This window comes from Sinocyclocheilus rhinocerous, unplaced genomic scaffold (assembly GCF_001515625.1).
Source record: "Sinocyclocheilus rhinocerous isolate Xijiao unplaced genomic scaffold, SAMN03320098_v1.1 scaffold185, whole genome shotgun sequence".
Taxonomy (NCBI): Eukaryota; Metazoa; Chordata; class Actinopteri; order Cypriniformes; family Cyprinidae; genus Sinocyclocheilus; species Sinocyclocheilus rhinocerous.
Window position 1 is genome coordinate 930,024 of NW_015662163.1, and position 18,678 is coordinate 948,701.

An 18,678-nucleotide genomic window follows, 5' to 3' on the forward strand; every position below is an offset into this window, starting at 1 on the left:
CACAAGCTCAAGATACTTTCACGTTTTATTCTACGACATAAAACACACCAGTTACACCCCACTCGTGATTTTTTAAAACTGTTACGTTTCTTAAAAAAGACGGTTACTAACAAATTGCTAAATGGGACTACAGGCGCTGTCGGAGACATATAACGTCATCACGCCGAACAGTTTGTAAATTTACAGTATAGTCCAATTGTAGTATAATTTATAGTACAATTAATTGTAGAATAACCAATTAATAGTTTACCGCATTTTATATTCTTGTTCGACCATGTTTTTTTTTTTGTTTTTTTTGCTTTGCCCCAGAATGCAACACGAGTCTTCGGAGGAAGATGCTCGTTTTATCGCTTTCCTACTGATGCGGAGACTCGGGGTTCGCACCATAAGGTAAACTCATTTGATTATTCCATGTAAACACCACATTTACTGGCTTAGTCACGTGGTGATGTAGTTCGTTTATAGCCTAAGATTAGCTTTTAAGTTCTGGCGCTTTTATTTTGGCTTCAAAATTCATAAAAGTTATATTATTTTGTGACGATTATCTTGATGGACAAAACGTGTAAGTTTCATGAAACTATGATTGAACACAGAGCTTTTTTTTTTTTTTTGCGATAATCCAAAAGCCTATGGAAAAATCTTTTGTGACCTTTTGTCGAGGAAACAAGTGCGATGCTAACAGCCGATCCGTCTAGAAAGTGACGTCATAGTTCCCCCACTCTATTAAATCATGCGTAATTTCAGCATTATAATGTGTTAAAAACTGCAGTAGGAATCGGTTTAATACTCGTAATGCAACTGCTTATGAATAACCAATAATAAATAATCAAAACAGTTATCACATCAGACAGACCAAATTAATTAATTATTTTGTTCCTAAAATATTGCTATTGAGGTGCATCAGGCGCTACTAGTTTACTATCGCATAATATAACTGTTAAAACGTCCTTTGTTTTGAGTATTATATAAAATGTTTGTCCTTCGTCAACTTTCGTTGAGTGAAGAAGAAAAGAACCAATAAAATCCCAGATAAAGTTTCTAAGCACCGCCTTCTTGTGGTGACGCTACTACTGAGCAACCAATAGCAGCCGACTAGAGGAGGGGCTAAACAGCTCTGACAAGCACACTTGAGAAGGGTAAACAGATCTCGCCTCATGGACGCAGATACAGCGCGAAAAGAGAGCTGGACAGTGAACACAGCTACATATTTGCCAATTCTGGGGGTAAGTACCATTAAAGCTCATTTCTTAGGATGAAGAAACTTAAATGATTGTATTTAAGTAATTGATTGATAATCTGGAATGAAAAGAGCTCGGATTGTTTTTAAGTAACGTGTACTTACTTTAGATCGCTGGCTAACAGACGGGCAAAACACACGTGTCGTCTGTTGCATGTTTTGATCTGGATGCGAATAATATTGTATACTTCTATAATATTTCTTTGCATAGATTGATGAGGTTACACGTGCGTTGTGCATGTGTTTTGATTCTGTCCACGTGGTCATGGGAACATTATGTAGTAGCATTTAAATATTCCTTTAACCAAACACCTCTGCATACAGTAATATTGTATAATTTATTAATTACGCTGTTTATTGGTATGCAAAACTTTGTTAAAGCACAAGGCCTGTTTACACTACATATTTTCCCTTCCTCTTTAATGCTTTAGGATTGCAGCTAATATTTTGTGCCAGAAATCTTGCAAAACAGTAGGCGTTGGCACAAACAAGTTTAGATATGGCATGCATGATTTTTTTTAATCAGTATTTTGTCTTGTTTTCCAGGAAAGATAACTAAACATCTAAGCTTTTAATTGAGAAACAAGATAATGCATCTTGAATTAAGTAGATTTTTCTTACCCTATTTGCAAACTAGTTGAAGAATAAGCAGACATCTAAAAAGAAAATGCTTAAAACTACAAAAACAAACAAACAAAAACTATTTGCCAATGATGTAAATGATAAGTGTAATTAATGAAATATTTCCTGAAAAGTATAAAAAAATGTCATTCACAAATATGCTTCTCAAGTACATAGAATGTTATATACATTTTAAAGGAAAATAAAACTACAATGCTGACTAAATAAAATAAAAGATTTTTTGCAGGCCATTCTGTGCAGTTTAAACAAAGCAAGCTCAGATATGTGTTAATGTGTTAACTAAATGAAATAAAGGCAGCTGTTGTGGAGATCACCTCTTTGCAAAACCCATAAGCCTTAAAGGGGTCATATGATGCTGCTAAAAAGAACATTATTTTCTTTGTTTATAATCTTTTTTGCAGAGCTGCTTGGATACTAAACGTCAGCACCGGCCTAGACTTTAACTTAAATGACCCGACTGAAGGGCACAATTAATGTGGCTTGTTTTGATTTTGCATTTGCATTATTACTTCACTGCAAATGCAATTAATGCATCAGGCAGATGACAATTAAATCATAAAAATAATTGCTTATTTGAATAAATTGTTTATTTATGTAAATAAGGGCCTTATTTACGTTTATTTAATTTAAAATGTATAGGAATGCAGATTTATAATATGCTTAATTAGTGGATTTTAGCATAAATTCATTATTATATTTGATTTTGTGTTTATAGATACGAAAAAGTCATACATTTATGTATGATTATCAGTCATGATTTTGTCAACATTCCTGTTAGCATATTATTAACTAGGAACCATGTGCCACAGTGTTTAGGTCAGTTACTCACACAACCTGACCACAGCCATACAAACAGAAAAAAAAATGTGTGTTTCCCCTAACTAACTGTCTGATTGGCTGTGATTTGCATGTGTTGTTTAGGTTCACTTATACTAGCATGGCCTCTTGGTGATTTCCTGCCACAAGGCCTGCATCTCGAAGCATATTTCAACCTGTCATCATCACTCATATTCCGCTTCTATATGACATAACAGCTGCGATCGCCTTGCAATAGAAGAGGGAGTCCTAAAATGGCTGACATTTGTTGCTTGTTTCATGGTTATCTGTCTGACACCTCAGTGTGTGATGTATTAAGACGCCTGTCCTGTTTAGGGGAGGAGCAGCCATTGTTTTGGCTGTGAAGGAAACGAGAGGGTGTTGACAGTTGAAAGATATGAGATGGGCTAAGATTGTCTGACACTTTCTTTGTAGAACTTCATGTGTAGTCTTTAATAACATACACAGGCGTTTCACTGATTTGAGGCATCATGGGTCTAATAAATTCTTTGCAAAAGTTTTGTTTAATGTGTGCTTACATATGTGCCCCCCCACATATAGAGGCCTGCAGCTCTGGCGAATTGACCTCTGTGAGCCTTTCCAATAAGTTAAAAGGCTGAAACTTGAGTATGTTCATTCCAGAGTCCTTTGATGCTTTATAAAATTCATTCAGCTAAGCTAAAAATAATTTACTGAATGTGAAGAACATAAATAAAAACAAAAGTCAACTGTTGCATTTCTGCGGCATCATTAAATCAAGATTTACAGGCTATATAAGACACACAAGTTACTTATTTATGTAAGTATGTACTTATAGAAACTTGCAATCAAAAGTTTTCAAGATTTTAAGACTTTTTTTTCAGCAAGGCTGCATGAAATTGATAAAAAGTGACAGTAAAGGTATTGATAATGTTACAAAAGATTTCTATTTGAAATAAATGCAGTTCTTTTAAACTTTGCCATCACATGAAGAAATTATATTTTGAAATATTAAAATATAAAATGTATTTAAATATTATTTAAATTAATAATGTAAGCAATTTAAATACTCATTTTAAATTATAATAGTTTACAATACTACGGTTTTTACTGTGTTTTTAATCATATAAATCTTTCAGCATAACACAATACTTTCAAAAATAACTCTCTCTCTTTTTTTTTTATGGTATTGTATTTTGACCCGTATTGAATGCAAGTATGTACGTTTAATTGCCTTAAACATGTTGCAATTGTTCCACAGTGGGTCTCTGAAACTTTGGCAACGTGTTCCTTTGTTAACCAACAGAGAGCGTTTAGTGTTTGCAATAAGCATTGTCAGTTTGACCTGCTAAATGTCTCTGTTGCAAATATGCAGATATGTCCAGGCATGTGCGGCCTCGCTCAGGTGTAACAGTACTGAATGCCGGTGTATTGCCAAACCACACCTAGTTCACTAGATTAGGGTACAAAACATGGGTTTACACATTTTTGAACATTGAAAGTGTGTTAAAGGGTTAGTTCACCCAAAAATGAAAATTGGCTTGTGTTTGACTCATCCTCGGAGCATCCTAGGTGTATATGACTTTCTTCTTTCAGACGAATCCAGTCGGAGTTATATAAAAAATTGTCCTGGCTATTCCAAGCTCTATCATTGCAGTCAGCGGGTGTTGCAGTTGAACAGTCCACAAGTCGTCAAATAAAGCACGCGCATTCATAATATAACGTGCCTCACACGGCTCTGGGGGGTGAATAAGATAGCTGAGATATGCTAGTCTCGCGAGTTTGTTTATAGGAGCAAAGGAAGCAAAGTTTCCTTACTTTAACAAAGGAAAACAAGTCTCCTCTTGGCTTATATCAAAATCCTCTGACATTTTTCTTTGCAAATCTTCGGTTTGTACTTCTAATTCGTGACCGGCGTTTTGTTTTGTTGTCTCTCCGCGTTCGTCACTAATCACGCAACGCAGACGTGCTACGACATCCGCCGGAACGGCTTCCACGTATGACAGTTGGGGGAAGTGATATAAAAGTGTTTATTATGTTTGAAATATGGATTTTTTTTTTTACAAAAACACATAGATTCACTACAGAAGGCCTTTATTCACCCCCTGGAGCCATGTGAAGCACGTTTTATTATGAATGCGCGCGCTTTATATGATGACTTGTGGACCGTTCAACTGCAACACCCGCTGACTGCAATGATAGAGCTTGGAATAGCCAGGACAATTTTTAATATAACTCCGACTGGATTCGTCTGAAAGAAGAAAGTCATATACACCTAGGATGCTTCGAGGGTGAGTAAAACACAAGCCAATTTTAATTTTTGGGTGAACTAACCCTTTAACAAGCGTTTATTTACACCCAGGGCCAACATCAATGAACGTGAGAGTGACCAAATGAAAATGTTGTTCACTTGGAACGCATTGTTTATCATGAATTTCATTGTACGTTGCTAATGCTAATCCTCATAAACGTTGTAGAAAGACTAAAGCAAACATCTGGTCAGTTAGTGTGGTGCTTCGAGAGCCATCTCTTTATTGAGATTATCCATGTGCTAGTAGTGTTAAGAACCCGAAATCATGTTAATTGTGGATATCCAGACTGTATTTGAAATGAAAACGTAATACTTCCTTGTTTTTTTATGTCTTATCTTCCTGTTGCCCATTGAGGGATGATCATGTCGCAGAATTAGGTATTCGACTACAATGTTACGGAACGTTGAATTTTGACCTGTTTTCACACGAGGTGTGTTTATATCCTGCCAAGTTGCTCAAGGTCTTTTTGAGAGCTTTTTCCTTGTAGGCAAACCTTTACCTCAGGAAAGAGGCCAAGTTTAAAGCTCTTTATTTACAGGAGAGTCAAGCTCTCATCCAGCCCCTCACCTCGGTTAAGCTTATTTGTGTCTCCGCTCCGAAGCCTCAGAGTTTACTGGTGCAAAACCGCTTGCGTTTTCCACCTAGCTGTGAAAGTAAAGAGCGTTTTATAGTGGGGAGCTGACAGAATACAAAATAACCCATTCATCATGAAGTTTTACAAGGGCGCTCAGACTGAATCGCAAGTTCATAGCTCTTCATATGCTTCTTGTGATTGACTCGGTGTCTGCAGCCACTTTGTAAGACAGTTAGTCATTGGCTAAAGGCTTTGACACTTGTCTCATCGTGAAAACGTTTAACCTTTGATAGAGCTGCCAAGAACTGTGATAACAGCTGTTTTGTTGATGGCTGATGACACTCTGGTGTTGATTTAAAGAGACTACATGAGTCACTATTAAATACAACGCATTATTATACATGTTTTATTCATGTTTTGCTTGCATATTACACTCCACATTACATTGCTTTGGTGTCTCTGCACTAACAAAAAAAATTATATATTTGTGCTGTTTAATATATATATTTTTTTTCAATATTTTTTAGTGCTGTCAAATGATTAATCGCATCCAAAATAAATGTTTTTGTTCACATAGTATATGAGTGTGTACTGTGTATTTTTTGATCATTACAAAGTTCAAAAGTAGACAAATGTCTTTACTGTCATTTTTTAATCAATTGAATGAATCTTCAATCAATTTAATACATCAATTTAATACTTTCTCAATAAAAGTATTAATTTCTTTCCAGAACAAATTTACTGACTCAAACTTTTGAACAGTGATGTAGGCTATATTGAATATAACCACAATTTATTGGAAATACACTGTGGTAATACAGTGTTTTGTTTTATGCCGCCATGTATAGGACTATATAAACATGGCTATAATGTTCTTTTTCGTTATGGCTGTAGTTTTGTTTTTCTTTAGCTCTTACGTTTTCTCTGTATGTATGGTAAACTTCAGCTGTCCTTTGTTTTCTTGAAACAGTAATACATGTACTATAGTAGTACCATAATATTCTTTGAAATGACTCAGTATGCCATTATGGTAATCATTCAGTACAATGGTATGTACCATGGTATTACCAACTGATTGTACCACTAATGTTATATGTGTGAGTTTATTTGTTCTCTACATAAGATCAGTGTGACTGTTTTCTATTATCCTTGTCAGCTTAAAAACGGTTGAGGCTATTGAATCACTTCCTTTTCTCCTGTATAGTAGGTGTAAAGAGGAACCAACATGGCAGGCGACATGTTGTTGCTGATGAGAGGCCTAGCCAAGCTCAGCCAGGCAGTGATCGAGACTCAGGCCAGCTCTCTGCGCAGTAGTGGCTTCCAAGCTGTGAGCATGCAAATGACGGCTGAACAGGGCATGAGCGTGGCCATGCAGAAGATTCAGGTGGGTACCTCTAGAAATGGTATTCGTTTCCATTATAAAATGGATAGTTCTGGCTATAAATTTCAATTGGATGAAAAATGTTTGATGCTGTTGTAAAATAGTCAGTGTACCTGTGACAATGCATCAGTTAAATTGTGTAGTAATGAGACCGGTTGCTACAAATATTGCTGTAAACGGTCCACCGTTGTCACAATTTGTTTGAATAATTATAATAGTTATTGAAATATAAATTAGATTTATTAAATGACTTATGAATGAATATTACAGTTTTTACTTTATTTTTGATCAAATAAATGCAGCCTTGGTGAGCATAACAGACTTTTTTTTTAAATATTAAAAAAAAATCTTACTGACCCCGAAGTTTTAAATGATAACACATAAATATAACTATCAACAATATTAATTATTGCCATGTCTTAATTATTTCCTTGCCTTTTATTATTATATTATTATTATTATCGTTATTGAACATTAGTAGTCTTTATCATGTTGCTTTTAGAAAACACCATAAGCAGCAATAAGCCGCCCAAAGCTGTTTTATTTTGTTTTTACCAAGACCTTTTGTGACTCATTGCTTTGGTGTATTATGGTTACATGCATCTGTTATTCCCCAATTAATCACCAGTATGGTTTTGTCTAATCCAGCGTGCATAATAATGGTGTTGGGTTACACCTCTGTTGTTTTTCTCCACAACACATCTTGGGTATAATAACTCCAACAATACGATTATGCAAATGAAATTTAGGCCTACCTGGAGATTGGATTACTGCCTTCAGAGCATAGAAGCACGGTGTGTGCTGCCAAGCTATTTGTGCTATCAAAGCCTCTTAAACTGATTGTGCATTTCAAAGTGTTTTGAAATTTCCTTATCAGACATCAGAAATGCATTCCTCATCGCTTATTATGAAATGTATTACATTGTGTCTAACAGCACCCTTTAGCCATGCCTATATTTACAATATAGCATTAATTATAGCATTCATTTATTTCAGATGTGAAAGCATATGAAATAACTAAAAGATATATATATATATTTTTTTTTAGGAGTTCACAGGCGGTCAGCAGAGTGTTTCTGATTTCAACACAGACATGGACTCCAAGTATGACTTCTCAGCTTCAGAGGAGAACCTTGAGAGCACAGCACAGGGAGGTTTGGACAGTGATTCAGTTTTCAGGGACGCTAACACAGGTGCTGCGCACACATACAGCCAGGCCTCAGGAAAGTCAAAGCTGTTCGAAGGCTACAAGGACCCTACAAGCCAGTTTACTGGACAAACGCGGTCCTATCACCAGGACCACTCTTCTGTGGGAGGCATCACAGCTGAAGACATAGAAAAAGCCAGGGAGGCAAAGCGAAACAGCTCCAAACCACATAAACAAATGGTACAGGTGACCTTTTCCAATCCTTCATCACCCATGAGTAACTAGACATTTGTTCCACCTATATATATATCATGCATTACAGAGGATAATAATAGTGGCAATGCAACTTGCTTGTTACCCCTAAAGTTAGTAGTTGATTGATATAAGAGCACCCTAGTGAAAAAAATACTAACTTGTATTTGAAATACAGTTTTGTGCCAAGTATACTACAAATACATTAACATATTTATGTGCTTAATAAAAATACCCTGCACATATACTTAAAGTCTAATAAATTGGAACAACTAATTTTGTGCTTAATGCAATTTAATTGTGTAGAAGTAGTGTTGAGGTCCAACTAAATATATACTTAAATATATTTGACTGTGCTAAAGTGGGACTATTGCAAGTATACTTCAGGTACACTTTAAATAGCTTGCATTTATAGACTAATATTATACAGAATTCATGCAATCCTTATTAATAGTGATATTAAAACACATTTTAGGCATAATATTGAGAAATGTGCATTGTGCAATACAGAAATACTCCAAATAAAGTTTAATTATCATTTTATTTTAGTAACTTTTAAGTGATATGTCAATAAATGTTAATGGATTTGAAGTATACTTAGTATGAAATAAATTATGGCATAGTTTTTTTTTTCTTTACTAGGGCACTCATCTCTTTTTTTTCATTCTTAATGTAAATCTTACTATTGATGATTGGAAAATAAAGGTATGGGCAGTAACGCTACAAAAGACAACTTGATCCATGATTAGCCTCTTGCTATTGCTACTTGGAGGTATTGGTGTTGATAATTTAGTTAGGACAATCTGAGTGTAGATCATTTTAGGAGCTCATTTTTATTCCATCTCCTATCCTGAAAAGTCTTGTCTCGCAGGATTGACTAAAAATGAGCTCCTAAAACTTACTGCCGGATTCTGGAAGATAAATTCTTCAAACAGTGGTACAAGAGGATGTGGTGCTGGTCCTTCAAGAGTCACTCTCAACTTATCTGTCGATAAAGCCTATAAAAAATTAGTCTTAATGTATTTCACAATACTTCAGCATGTTATTCTTATTGAGTGAGGGTAATTTTGTAGGATTTTTTACCCAAACAAAGTCTCTTTGAGAACCTGACACCTTGTAATTCTAGAGACTCCGGGAAGGTTGCAGTTCTGGAAAATGGTGGCGCTGGAGACTAAATGTTTCCTGATGGTTTTACACCTAATTCTTCACATTAATTCTTAAATCCTTTGCAGAAGTCTTTTCTTCTCCACCTGTTTTTTTTTTTCTGACCCCGCTGTCCCAGTGAGCATTTTGTTGTCCAATGGTCATGCCTTAACTTTGCAATTTATGTATTGCATTATTTTGTAATATTTCTGATGGGGATTTAATAATTTAAGTTAAACCTCTTTTTTTTTGGCACATTTTATCAGTAAAAGAAAACATGCCTAATAATTCTGCACACCTGAATATAAGGAGTTTTTCGCTTCCAGCCTTCATGGACAATTATATATCACTCATAAATGATTAAATACAAAAATTAATAGTAGTTATTAAGGTTGATGTGGTTTGGAATTGGTCAAATGTGCTTGGAAAAAAACTATGATCAGAATATCAACGTGCCTAATTATTATGCACGCGGTGTACAGTATGACCACTAAACACTACTTTTGATTTCATGTTGTCTTAGTAGGATCAAACAAATCACAGAATTTATCGTAATTTTGAGTTAAGAAAATAGTACTTTAAAAAAGGATACTTTGTAATTGGAAGCACATAATATATTGAAGCACTGTTAATGTGTCTGGTTCTCCACAACTGTCTACAGTGTGTCTCTTCTTTCTGTAGCTTAGTGAAAGAGCAAGAGAGCGAAAGGTACCAGTCACACGGCTTGGGAGACTAGCGAATTTTGGAGGTAAGGTCACTGAAATTATTATATATTTATGTATATGTATGTACAGTACTGTTGAAACGTTTGGGGCTGGTAAGGTTATTTTAAAATGTTTTTCAAAGAAGTCACCTATGCTCACCAAGGCTGCATTATTTGATCAAAAATACAGTAAAACAGTAATAATGTCAAAATATTATTACAATTTAAGATGATTTTTTTTTTATTTAAATCTATTTTAAATGTAGTTTATTCCTGTGATGGCAAAGCTTCATTTTGAGCAGCCATTACGCCAGTCTTCAGTGTCACATGATCATTCAGAAATCATTCTGATTTGGTGCTCATTAACATTTCTTATTATTATCAATGTTGAAAACAATTATGCTGCTTAATATTTTTGTGGAATCTTTTATACTTGTTTCTGTTTCTTTCTTTTTTTTTTTGATGAATAGAAAGTTCAAAAGAACATCATTTTTTAACATCATAGATGTATTTACTGTTGGCACTTTTGGTCAATTTAATGCATCCTTGCTGAATGAAAGTATTAAAGAGCAGGTCATATGGGTTTTTGAAAAATATCTCTTTTGCAGTTTATAACATAGCTATCCTTAAATGAAAACAATCTGCAAAGTTGTTAATCAAAAATGTGCATGATAATTACAACGTTTTCTGACCTTAGAAGCATTTAAACCTGTTGTAGGGGACTCCAACACAATATTTGGACACTTTAAAATACCATATGACCTGCTCTTTAAAGGAATAGTTTTACCCAAAATGAAAATTGTCATAATTTACTCACTCTCAAGTTGCTTCAAAGCTGAATGAATTTCTTTCAACCGTTGAACACAAAATATATATTTGAATGTTTGGTTACCAACAATCTTCTGTGTTCAGCAGAAGAAAGAAACTCAAACAGTTTTGTAACAAGTGAAGGGTGAGTAAATGATGACAATTTTCAGTTTGGGGTGAACTATCCTCTAAATTTTAAATCTTAAAAGAGCAGGTCTTATGTTTTTTTTTAAAGTGTCCTAATATTGTGTTGAAGTCCCCTACAACAGGTTTAAATGCATCTAAGGTCAGAAAACACTATAATTTTCCCAGAATATACATTTATACATAGAGTCATTTGTCCATGATTTCGAGACAGCTGTATCACATGCGCACCAACCTAACTAACTGTCTCTCTACTGGGTCTTTTACTCTCTGCATTAACCCTATAACTACAGAGCTAAAGTTTAGCTGCTAAACTGTAAACACGTAACAAAACAATAATGGTGGATACGTTAGCCGAGTGCTAACGTGACTAACTGATGAAACAATACAGTTTGAAAACCAAAATATGTCTAATGTCTGAAGAATGACAGACAAAAGACGCTCCGTGTCTTAACCTTTAATTATAACGCAGAACAGCTGTATCACATGCGATTGTATTGCTGTGGTATCGTGGAACACAGCATCTTCTCGACACAGAGAGTGTTTGTATTTCGCGGGCAGGCTGGGATTATGTTAATGTGTTACCCATTGACGTAGATAGGTAACCGGCAGAAGATTCGAAAATATAACGACTCTTTAAGGCGATTCTGAGTCGACTCTTTCTTTTGAGAGACAATATCTTTATTTATCATGCACTTTTTTGATCAACAACTTTGCAGACTGTTTACGTTGAAGGATAGCTACCTTACAAACTGCAAAAGAGATATTTTTCGAAAACCCATATGACCTGCTCTTTAAAAATCTTACTGACCATTATGTGAGCAGACATATTAAGATCACAAGGCTAGCTGAATATTTTACACTTACTAACTCTTGTTACTGGGCTCTTTCATTAGAGGAATAAATTAAGCATGGATTACAGTAATTAGGGCATTTCTACAATACCATCGGTAACTGAAAACCTTTGCTTTTGCGTGGTGCATTCAAACCAACAAGCAAAGACCACAAGTCCACTTCAGATTTAGCACAGCCTGTGTTGCCACCAAATATATCAAATAGACTGAGTATGTGCTGTCTAATTCTGAAAGCCATTTTTTTTGGATTGGTATATTTGGCTTTCCAGGTTGCTGTCCTTTCTGGTATTGTTGTTATTCATGCTCTGAACTAAGGCCTGTTCAAGAGAGCTGCGTCTCTCTCCTCATATATGTCAGAGCCAGATTGAGGGCTCAAGGTTAATCTGCATTTTAACCAGTAATATCATAGACTGTAGATGCCCCTGCTTTGGATTATGGGACAGCTTAACCGGTCTGGGAATGTGCATCACCTGTTTCCCTTGAGATAGAGCGTCCCATTCTGGTGTGTAACTTTACCCGCTTTTGTTCTTCAAATGGCAGTCTATCAGTGATTTCTCAGAGGACTAGTGCTGAATACAGTTGCAGGCAGCGAATGGATGGATATAGACAAGGGTTTGGAGTGAAAAGTGCTGTCACATGGGAAAATTAAACACTGGTGGTCACAGTAGCTCTCTGTCACAGGTTCGCTAGTTTTCCACTGACGAACACTAATTGAGACGTTAAACGTATATCTGCTGTTTGTGTGTGTGCATGCTGGGTGATTTGTTGGAAGTGTTTGTTATCTCTTATCTGCCACCGTTACAAGAAAACATCTTTGGACACCTGTTTACTACAAGCCCTTATGTGTATACTTGCAATGACCTGTAAATATGACAGGGTACTTGCATTCAGCATTCTTTAAACCACTAAAGCATTATGGGATTTATTTATAAGGGGAATGTGTTGACAAGTGTTTATGTCTTCTAGGGATCAAAGATACCGAGTCTATTCAAGATGACTTTTATGTGGCATCCAGCTTTCAAGAGTGTTAATATTATATAGTGTCTAAGCAAATTCAGCAGGCATAAACATTATAACATTATTAAATTATTAAATAATAAACAATGTTTAATTATTAATTAACATTGCTAAGTTAAATGTTGTTGTTGTTGTTATTAACAGCAGCAGAAATTATAATAAATTATGTAAAATTCAAACTATCAATGGTAATTAATAATTGAACATTTGGTTTAATATTTAACAATAATTTAGAACGTAATGTTTAGATCTGTTGAATTTGTTAAATTATTAATGTTGTTATTGTTATTTAAGAACATCTTTTTTTTTTTTTATTACTCACTCATTACTAATTTTTAAATTTACTCACTCTTAAGATGTTCTAAACCTGTAGGAGGTATTTTGTTTTGTTGAACACAAAAGAAGATATTTTAAAGAATGTGGGTAACCAAACAGTTGTTGGTCCCCATTGACTTCTGTAGTATGGAAAACATACTATGGAAATCAATGGGAACTAACTGGGAAATCTGTTTGGTTACTCACATAATTCAAAATATCTTCTTTTGTGTTCGACAGAAGAAAGAAGTTCATACAAGTTTGGAACATCTTCAGGGTGATAAAATGATGACCGAATTTGTATTTTTCGGTGAACTATCACTTTTATAAATATTTTGTTTCACATAGAAATGTCACATTACAAAATTTAAAACATTTTGTGACTTATACTAACAACTTGGAGGAAACATTATTTATATTTGAATATTGTGGCTTGTGTAGTTTTCGCATTTAAAATGGTTTAATGTGATTGGTGTATCTGACCTTTGTCCTCACCTTGACCTCGCTCCTGGACATGAGCTATCCAGTTCAACCGTGCTCTCTGGCTCCATTCCTCTAGCTCTCGTTGGATAGTTAAAAATAGTGATTAATTGCGTCCAAGAATAGTATACATCACTTTGGCAGGCCTTCATGTGGTTGCGTTCTTCATCTCAATTTTAGTGACTGAATATAGCCCTTAAATCAGTGCCATAACAACTGTTTTTAAGCAGCTTGTTCATTTTGTTTACCTTGTGTTTATGTTGAGAAGCATACCTCTCTGTTTTTGTAACATGAGACTTGGGCCCGTAGTGTCCTTGGTCATGCTATCAGGCAATCTGAAAGCCATCTTAGCCACTTTGTGCCAGTGTGCAAAAAAGGAGCCCTGCTATGACAATATGTGCACATATTACTCCGTTTATGAATTTTAAATAAGTAGCTATAAATAGTGTATATATGTAGTACTAGTAGTTCAAATGTTTTGGGTTGGTAAGATTGGTTAATGTTTTTGAAAAGTCTCTTATGCTCACCAAAGCTGCAATTATTTCATCACAAATAGACCATACTCTAAAAACAGTATGTTGTGCAATATTATAACAATTTAATTTCATTAAATCTTTAAAAAAAATTCTTACTGGATTGGGTAAACAAATGGATTAGCCTATCTGTGTGCAATGGAACGCCAATGTTTTGTATCTCTAAAAGGAAGAAATGCAATTCAGTGCTTCAGAAGTTGCAGTGTTTGAACACCCTGACATGGCCCCTTGTGTTTTCCTCAAGCCCTTAAACTCCTGCAGGCATGAAGGGACATAAAAACAGGAACCTGTTTAATCATCAACCGCAAGTGACCTAGAACTTCCCCAGCAGTCTTAATGAAAAACTTTACCGGGATAAGAGCTGTCGTCAAAACTACACGTGTGTCTGTAAGGTGTGTTAAGACATTGAAAAAAAACAACAGGGTGAAAACATGTCGGCCCCATTTCTTGCAGGTTTACGCTGAGGTTTAGTTTCACCGCTTTATTTACAACCAATTTCAAGCCCCTCCTAAATTTCTCAAGAGCCGGGAGTGTTGCGTAATCATAAAATTACATAACTATTGAAGACTGCACCAAGACTTGTTATTGGTTCTCAGCTCTGCCACAGCAAATGTGCTGACCACAGTGGTTTGGAAATGCTATTTCGGTGTTTCCTTTTGTCAAGTTGACATAATACAGCTCCAGTGTTGTTGTGGGTATTTTTCACAAATCAGTCTAAGAGATACAGCTTTTTTTTTAAAAAGTTTTGTTTACATGGTGGAAGTGCAGATTTGAGGTGTGTGATAATGACTGTTTCAGTGTTTAACTTATGTTGATTTATGGACCATTTCCCTTGCAGGTCTTGCTGTGGGTTTGGGTATTGGAGCTTTGGCAGAAGTGGCAAAAAAAAGCCTAAGATCAGAGGAGAAGAATGGTAAGACAATTGCATTATCTACTAGAACTGAACTTTACAGTTACAATTTGGATCGGTACAATGTATAGCTAATTACTCATTAGAACATTTTATTGATTATTGACATGCTATCAGGCATGGTATGATTACAAGTGATAAATTGCATGCAATTAGAGTTTGTTTGTTTGTTTTTGGACTTTAAACCATTTTATTAACAGAGACAGTGAGTGAGGAGACATGAAAGAATAGGAAGGAGATTATGGGTATTTAAACTCAAGTCACCCACACATAAACACATGTGCACTACCTACCAGAACCCACAACAACCCTGATCTTAACCAATGTGGATCATTTGTAGCAATGAAAAGAGCTTTCCTTTTTTTGTCCTCTCTTTCAGTACAAACAGAACTGAAAATCTAGTGTGCGTATGGTATTATTTACTCTTAGACAGGAGAGCACCATTGCTCTTTTGACTGTCTGTGTTTGCTTAAATTGGGTTGTATGTATAATAATAAACACAGTAACATTTACACAGTTTCCTGATCTAAAGTGCACTTAAATTAGCCTGCTGTCAAGGCTGAGAGGCAGTTTCAATGTAGTGAAGAGTCGTTTTTGCATCACAGATCATAAAATATTTATGTGCATCTGTGTAATTGGTATGACAAATGCCATTATATTATTGAAATGTACTCTTCTTAAAAGTTTATCTCATTCTTGAAATGTTTAACCTTGTTCACCGCTTGTGCATGTAAATATGTGCACCCCTCCCATCATCCAGGATCTCTCAGCTCAACTTCAAACCTTCTTATGTCGTAGAGAGAGCTTTAGTCGGACATACACACTGCCACTGTTGTTTTGGCGTGTTTAAAGGCAATGTGAAACAGTATTTGTAGCATGGTACCATTATGAAAGTGTTAAGCATACTGTCATTTTGAAGGTGATGAAAGTTATTACATTTTAATTTAATATTACTAACACAAACATGTTCTATTTTACATTGCAGAGCTGAGTTTTTAAATTGAAATGAAGGGTTATGAAAGCAAACATTTTATTTAATTTTATTTTCATCTTTTTGATATACGTTTGATTTTATTTTTTAATGCTTTATTTTAAGTATTTAGGATTGATTTAGGTATGTTGACTTTAAATGCATTATGTATTTTATGTGCTCCGAATGAACCACTTTTTACTTTCTCATGTTTTTAAAATTAAAATACAAAGTCTTTGACTTGAGACCTGTACACTTCTTTAGTGCACTAATCTTGAATATTGGGTTGCAAAATTTTTTTATTGTTTTTCCAGCTTATTTATTTTATTGTTGTTGTCTTGCTTGCAACTAAAGACTCAAAGCTTTGTTCATCCCATTAAGAGAATACTAGCTTACTGTTAAACTGGCTATTTACAGATGTTTACAGTGGGTACGGAAAGTATTCAGACCCCCTTAAATTTTTCACTCTTTGTTATATTGCAGCCATTTGCTAAAATCATTTAAGTTAATTTTTTTCCTCATTAATGTACACACAGCACCCCATATTGACAGAAAAACACAGAATTGTTGACATTTTTGCAAATTTATTAAAAAAGAAAAACTGAAAAATGCTCAGTATTTAGTAGAAGCACCCTTTTGATCTAATACAGCCATGAGTCTTTGGGAAAGATGCAACAAGTTTTTCACACATGGATTTGGGGATCCTCTGCCATTCCCTCTTGCAGATCCACTCCAGTTCTGTCAGGTTGGATGGTAAACGTTGGTGGACAGCCATTTTTAGGTCTCTCCAGAGATGCTCAATTGAGTTTAAGTCAGGGCTCTGGCTGGGCCATTCAAGAACAGTCACAGAGTTGTTGTGAAGCCACTCCTTCGTTATTTTAGCTGTGTGCTTAGGGTCATTGTCTTGTTGGAAGGTAAACCTTAGTTCCAGTCTGAGGTCCTGAGCACTCTGGAGAAGGTTTTCGTCCAGGATATCCCTGTACTTGGCCGCATTCATCTTTCCCTCGATTGCAACCAGTCGTCCTGTCCCTGCAGCTGAAAAACACCCCCACAGCATGATGCTGCCACCACCATGCTTCACTGTTGGGACTGTATTGGACAGGTGATGAGCAGTGCCTGGTTTTCTCCACACATACCGCTTAGAATTAAGGCCAAAAAGTTCTATCTTAGTCTCATCAGACCAGAGAATCTTATTTCTCACCATCTTGGAGTCCTTCAGGTGTTTTTTTAGCAAACTCCATGCGGGCTTTCATGTGTCTTGAACTGAGGAGAGGCTTCCGTCGGGCCACTCTGCCATAAAGCCCCAACTGGTGGAGGGCTGCAGTGATGGTTGACTTTCTACAACTTTCTCCCATCTCCCGACTGCATCTCTGGAGCTCAGCCACAGTGATCTTTGGGTTCTTCTTTACCTCTCTCACCAAGGCTCTTCTCCCCCGATAGCTCAGTTTGGCCGGACAGCCAGCTCTAGGAAGGGTTCTGGTCATCCCAAACGTCTTCCATTTAAGGATTATGGAGGCCACTGTGCTCTTAGGAACCAATATAACAAAGAGTGAAAAATTTAAGGGGGTCTGAATACTTTCCGTACCCACTGTAGTTGTCTACAGAGTTGCATTATGACAGTCTGACTGCATATGGGAACTGAGAGTGCAAATGTGTTCTGAGAACAGCGGTCTGTAACTAGATCTTATCTATGTAGACACCCGACATGCTGGATAATGATTACCTTTGACCTCATCATCACATCCTGAAATAGCTCTAATGTCCTCACAGAGATAACGAAGACCCTGATCCAACAGTTTGTGGGGTTTTGTTTACATAGAAATGGTTCTTAGCAGCACAGATTTTCTTTTTTGTTTTAAATGGAACATACAGTGGTTAAGATTTTTGGACCTCTGTATAAAAAAAAAAACATGGGTCCATTTGTCCCATTAGTTGTTACTGTGCTGAATATTCCTGTTTTTTTTTAAAGTAATAATTTACCAAAAATATACATTTGCTGAAATTTTACTCACCCTTGATGTAAATGAGTTTGTTTCTTCATCTGAACAGATTTTGCGAAATTTAGCATTACATCACCTGCTCACCAATGGATCCTCTGGAGTGAATGGGTGCCATCAGGATGAGAGTCCAAACAGCTGATAAAAACATCACAATAATCCAAAAGTATTCTACATGAATCCAGTCCTGCATGTTTGTAATAAACAAATCCATCAAGAGGTTTTTAAATTCAAAATACTGCTTTGGGTAAAAGTATCCATAATATTGCTTTCTCCAATAAAAAAGTTAAAACAGTCCAAATCAGTTCTAATCAAATATGTTGGTGGACAAAGTTTAAAACCCTAAATGTTTATTACAAACATAGCTTTTGCTTCACAAGATGTTAACTGATGGACTAGAGTCTTGTGGATTACTTGTGGGTTATTGTGACGTTTTTATCAGCTGTTTGAACTTTAATTCTGACG

The 18,678-nt window shown here is 35.7% G+C and overlaps 1 protein-coding gene across 4 annotated transcripts in view; it reads left to right on the top strand.

Annotated features, from left to right (window-relative positions):
• Window positions 1-18,678, top strand: part of LOC107727627 (atypical kinase ADCK3, mitochondrial-like) — a 34,908-nt gene that overhangs the window by 2,537 nt on the left and 13,693 nt on the right. The window contains exons 1-5 of one of the 4 annotated variants that reach the window (XM_016537559.1): window positions 310-390; window positions 6,765-6,944; window positions 7,990-8,328; window positions 10,165-10,231; window positions 15,175-15,249. In XM_016537559.1, the coding sequence (XP_016393045.1) occupies window positions 6,786-6,944; window positions 7,990-8,328; window positions 10,165-10,231; window positions 15,175-15,249 (640 nt within the window). In that variant the 5' untranslated portion in view covers window positions 310-390; window positions 6,765-6,785. Of the gene's footprint in view, window positions 1-309; window positions 391-1,067; window positions 1,224-6,764; window positions 6,945-7,989; window positions 8,329-10,164; window positions 10,232-15,174; window positions 15,250-18,678 lie in introns of those variants that run through there. The other 3 variants (XM_016537557.1, XM_016537556.1, XM_016537558.1) reach the window with 3 other exon arrangements.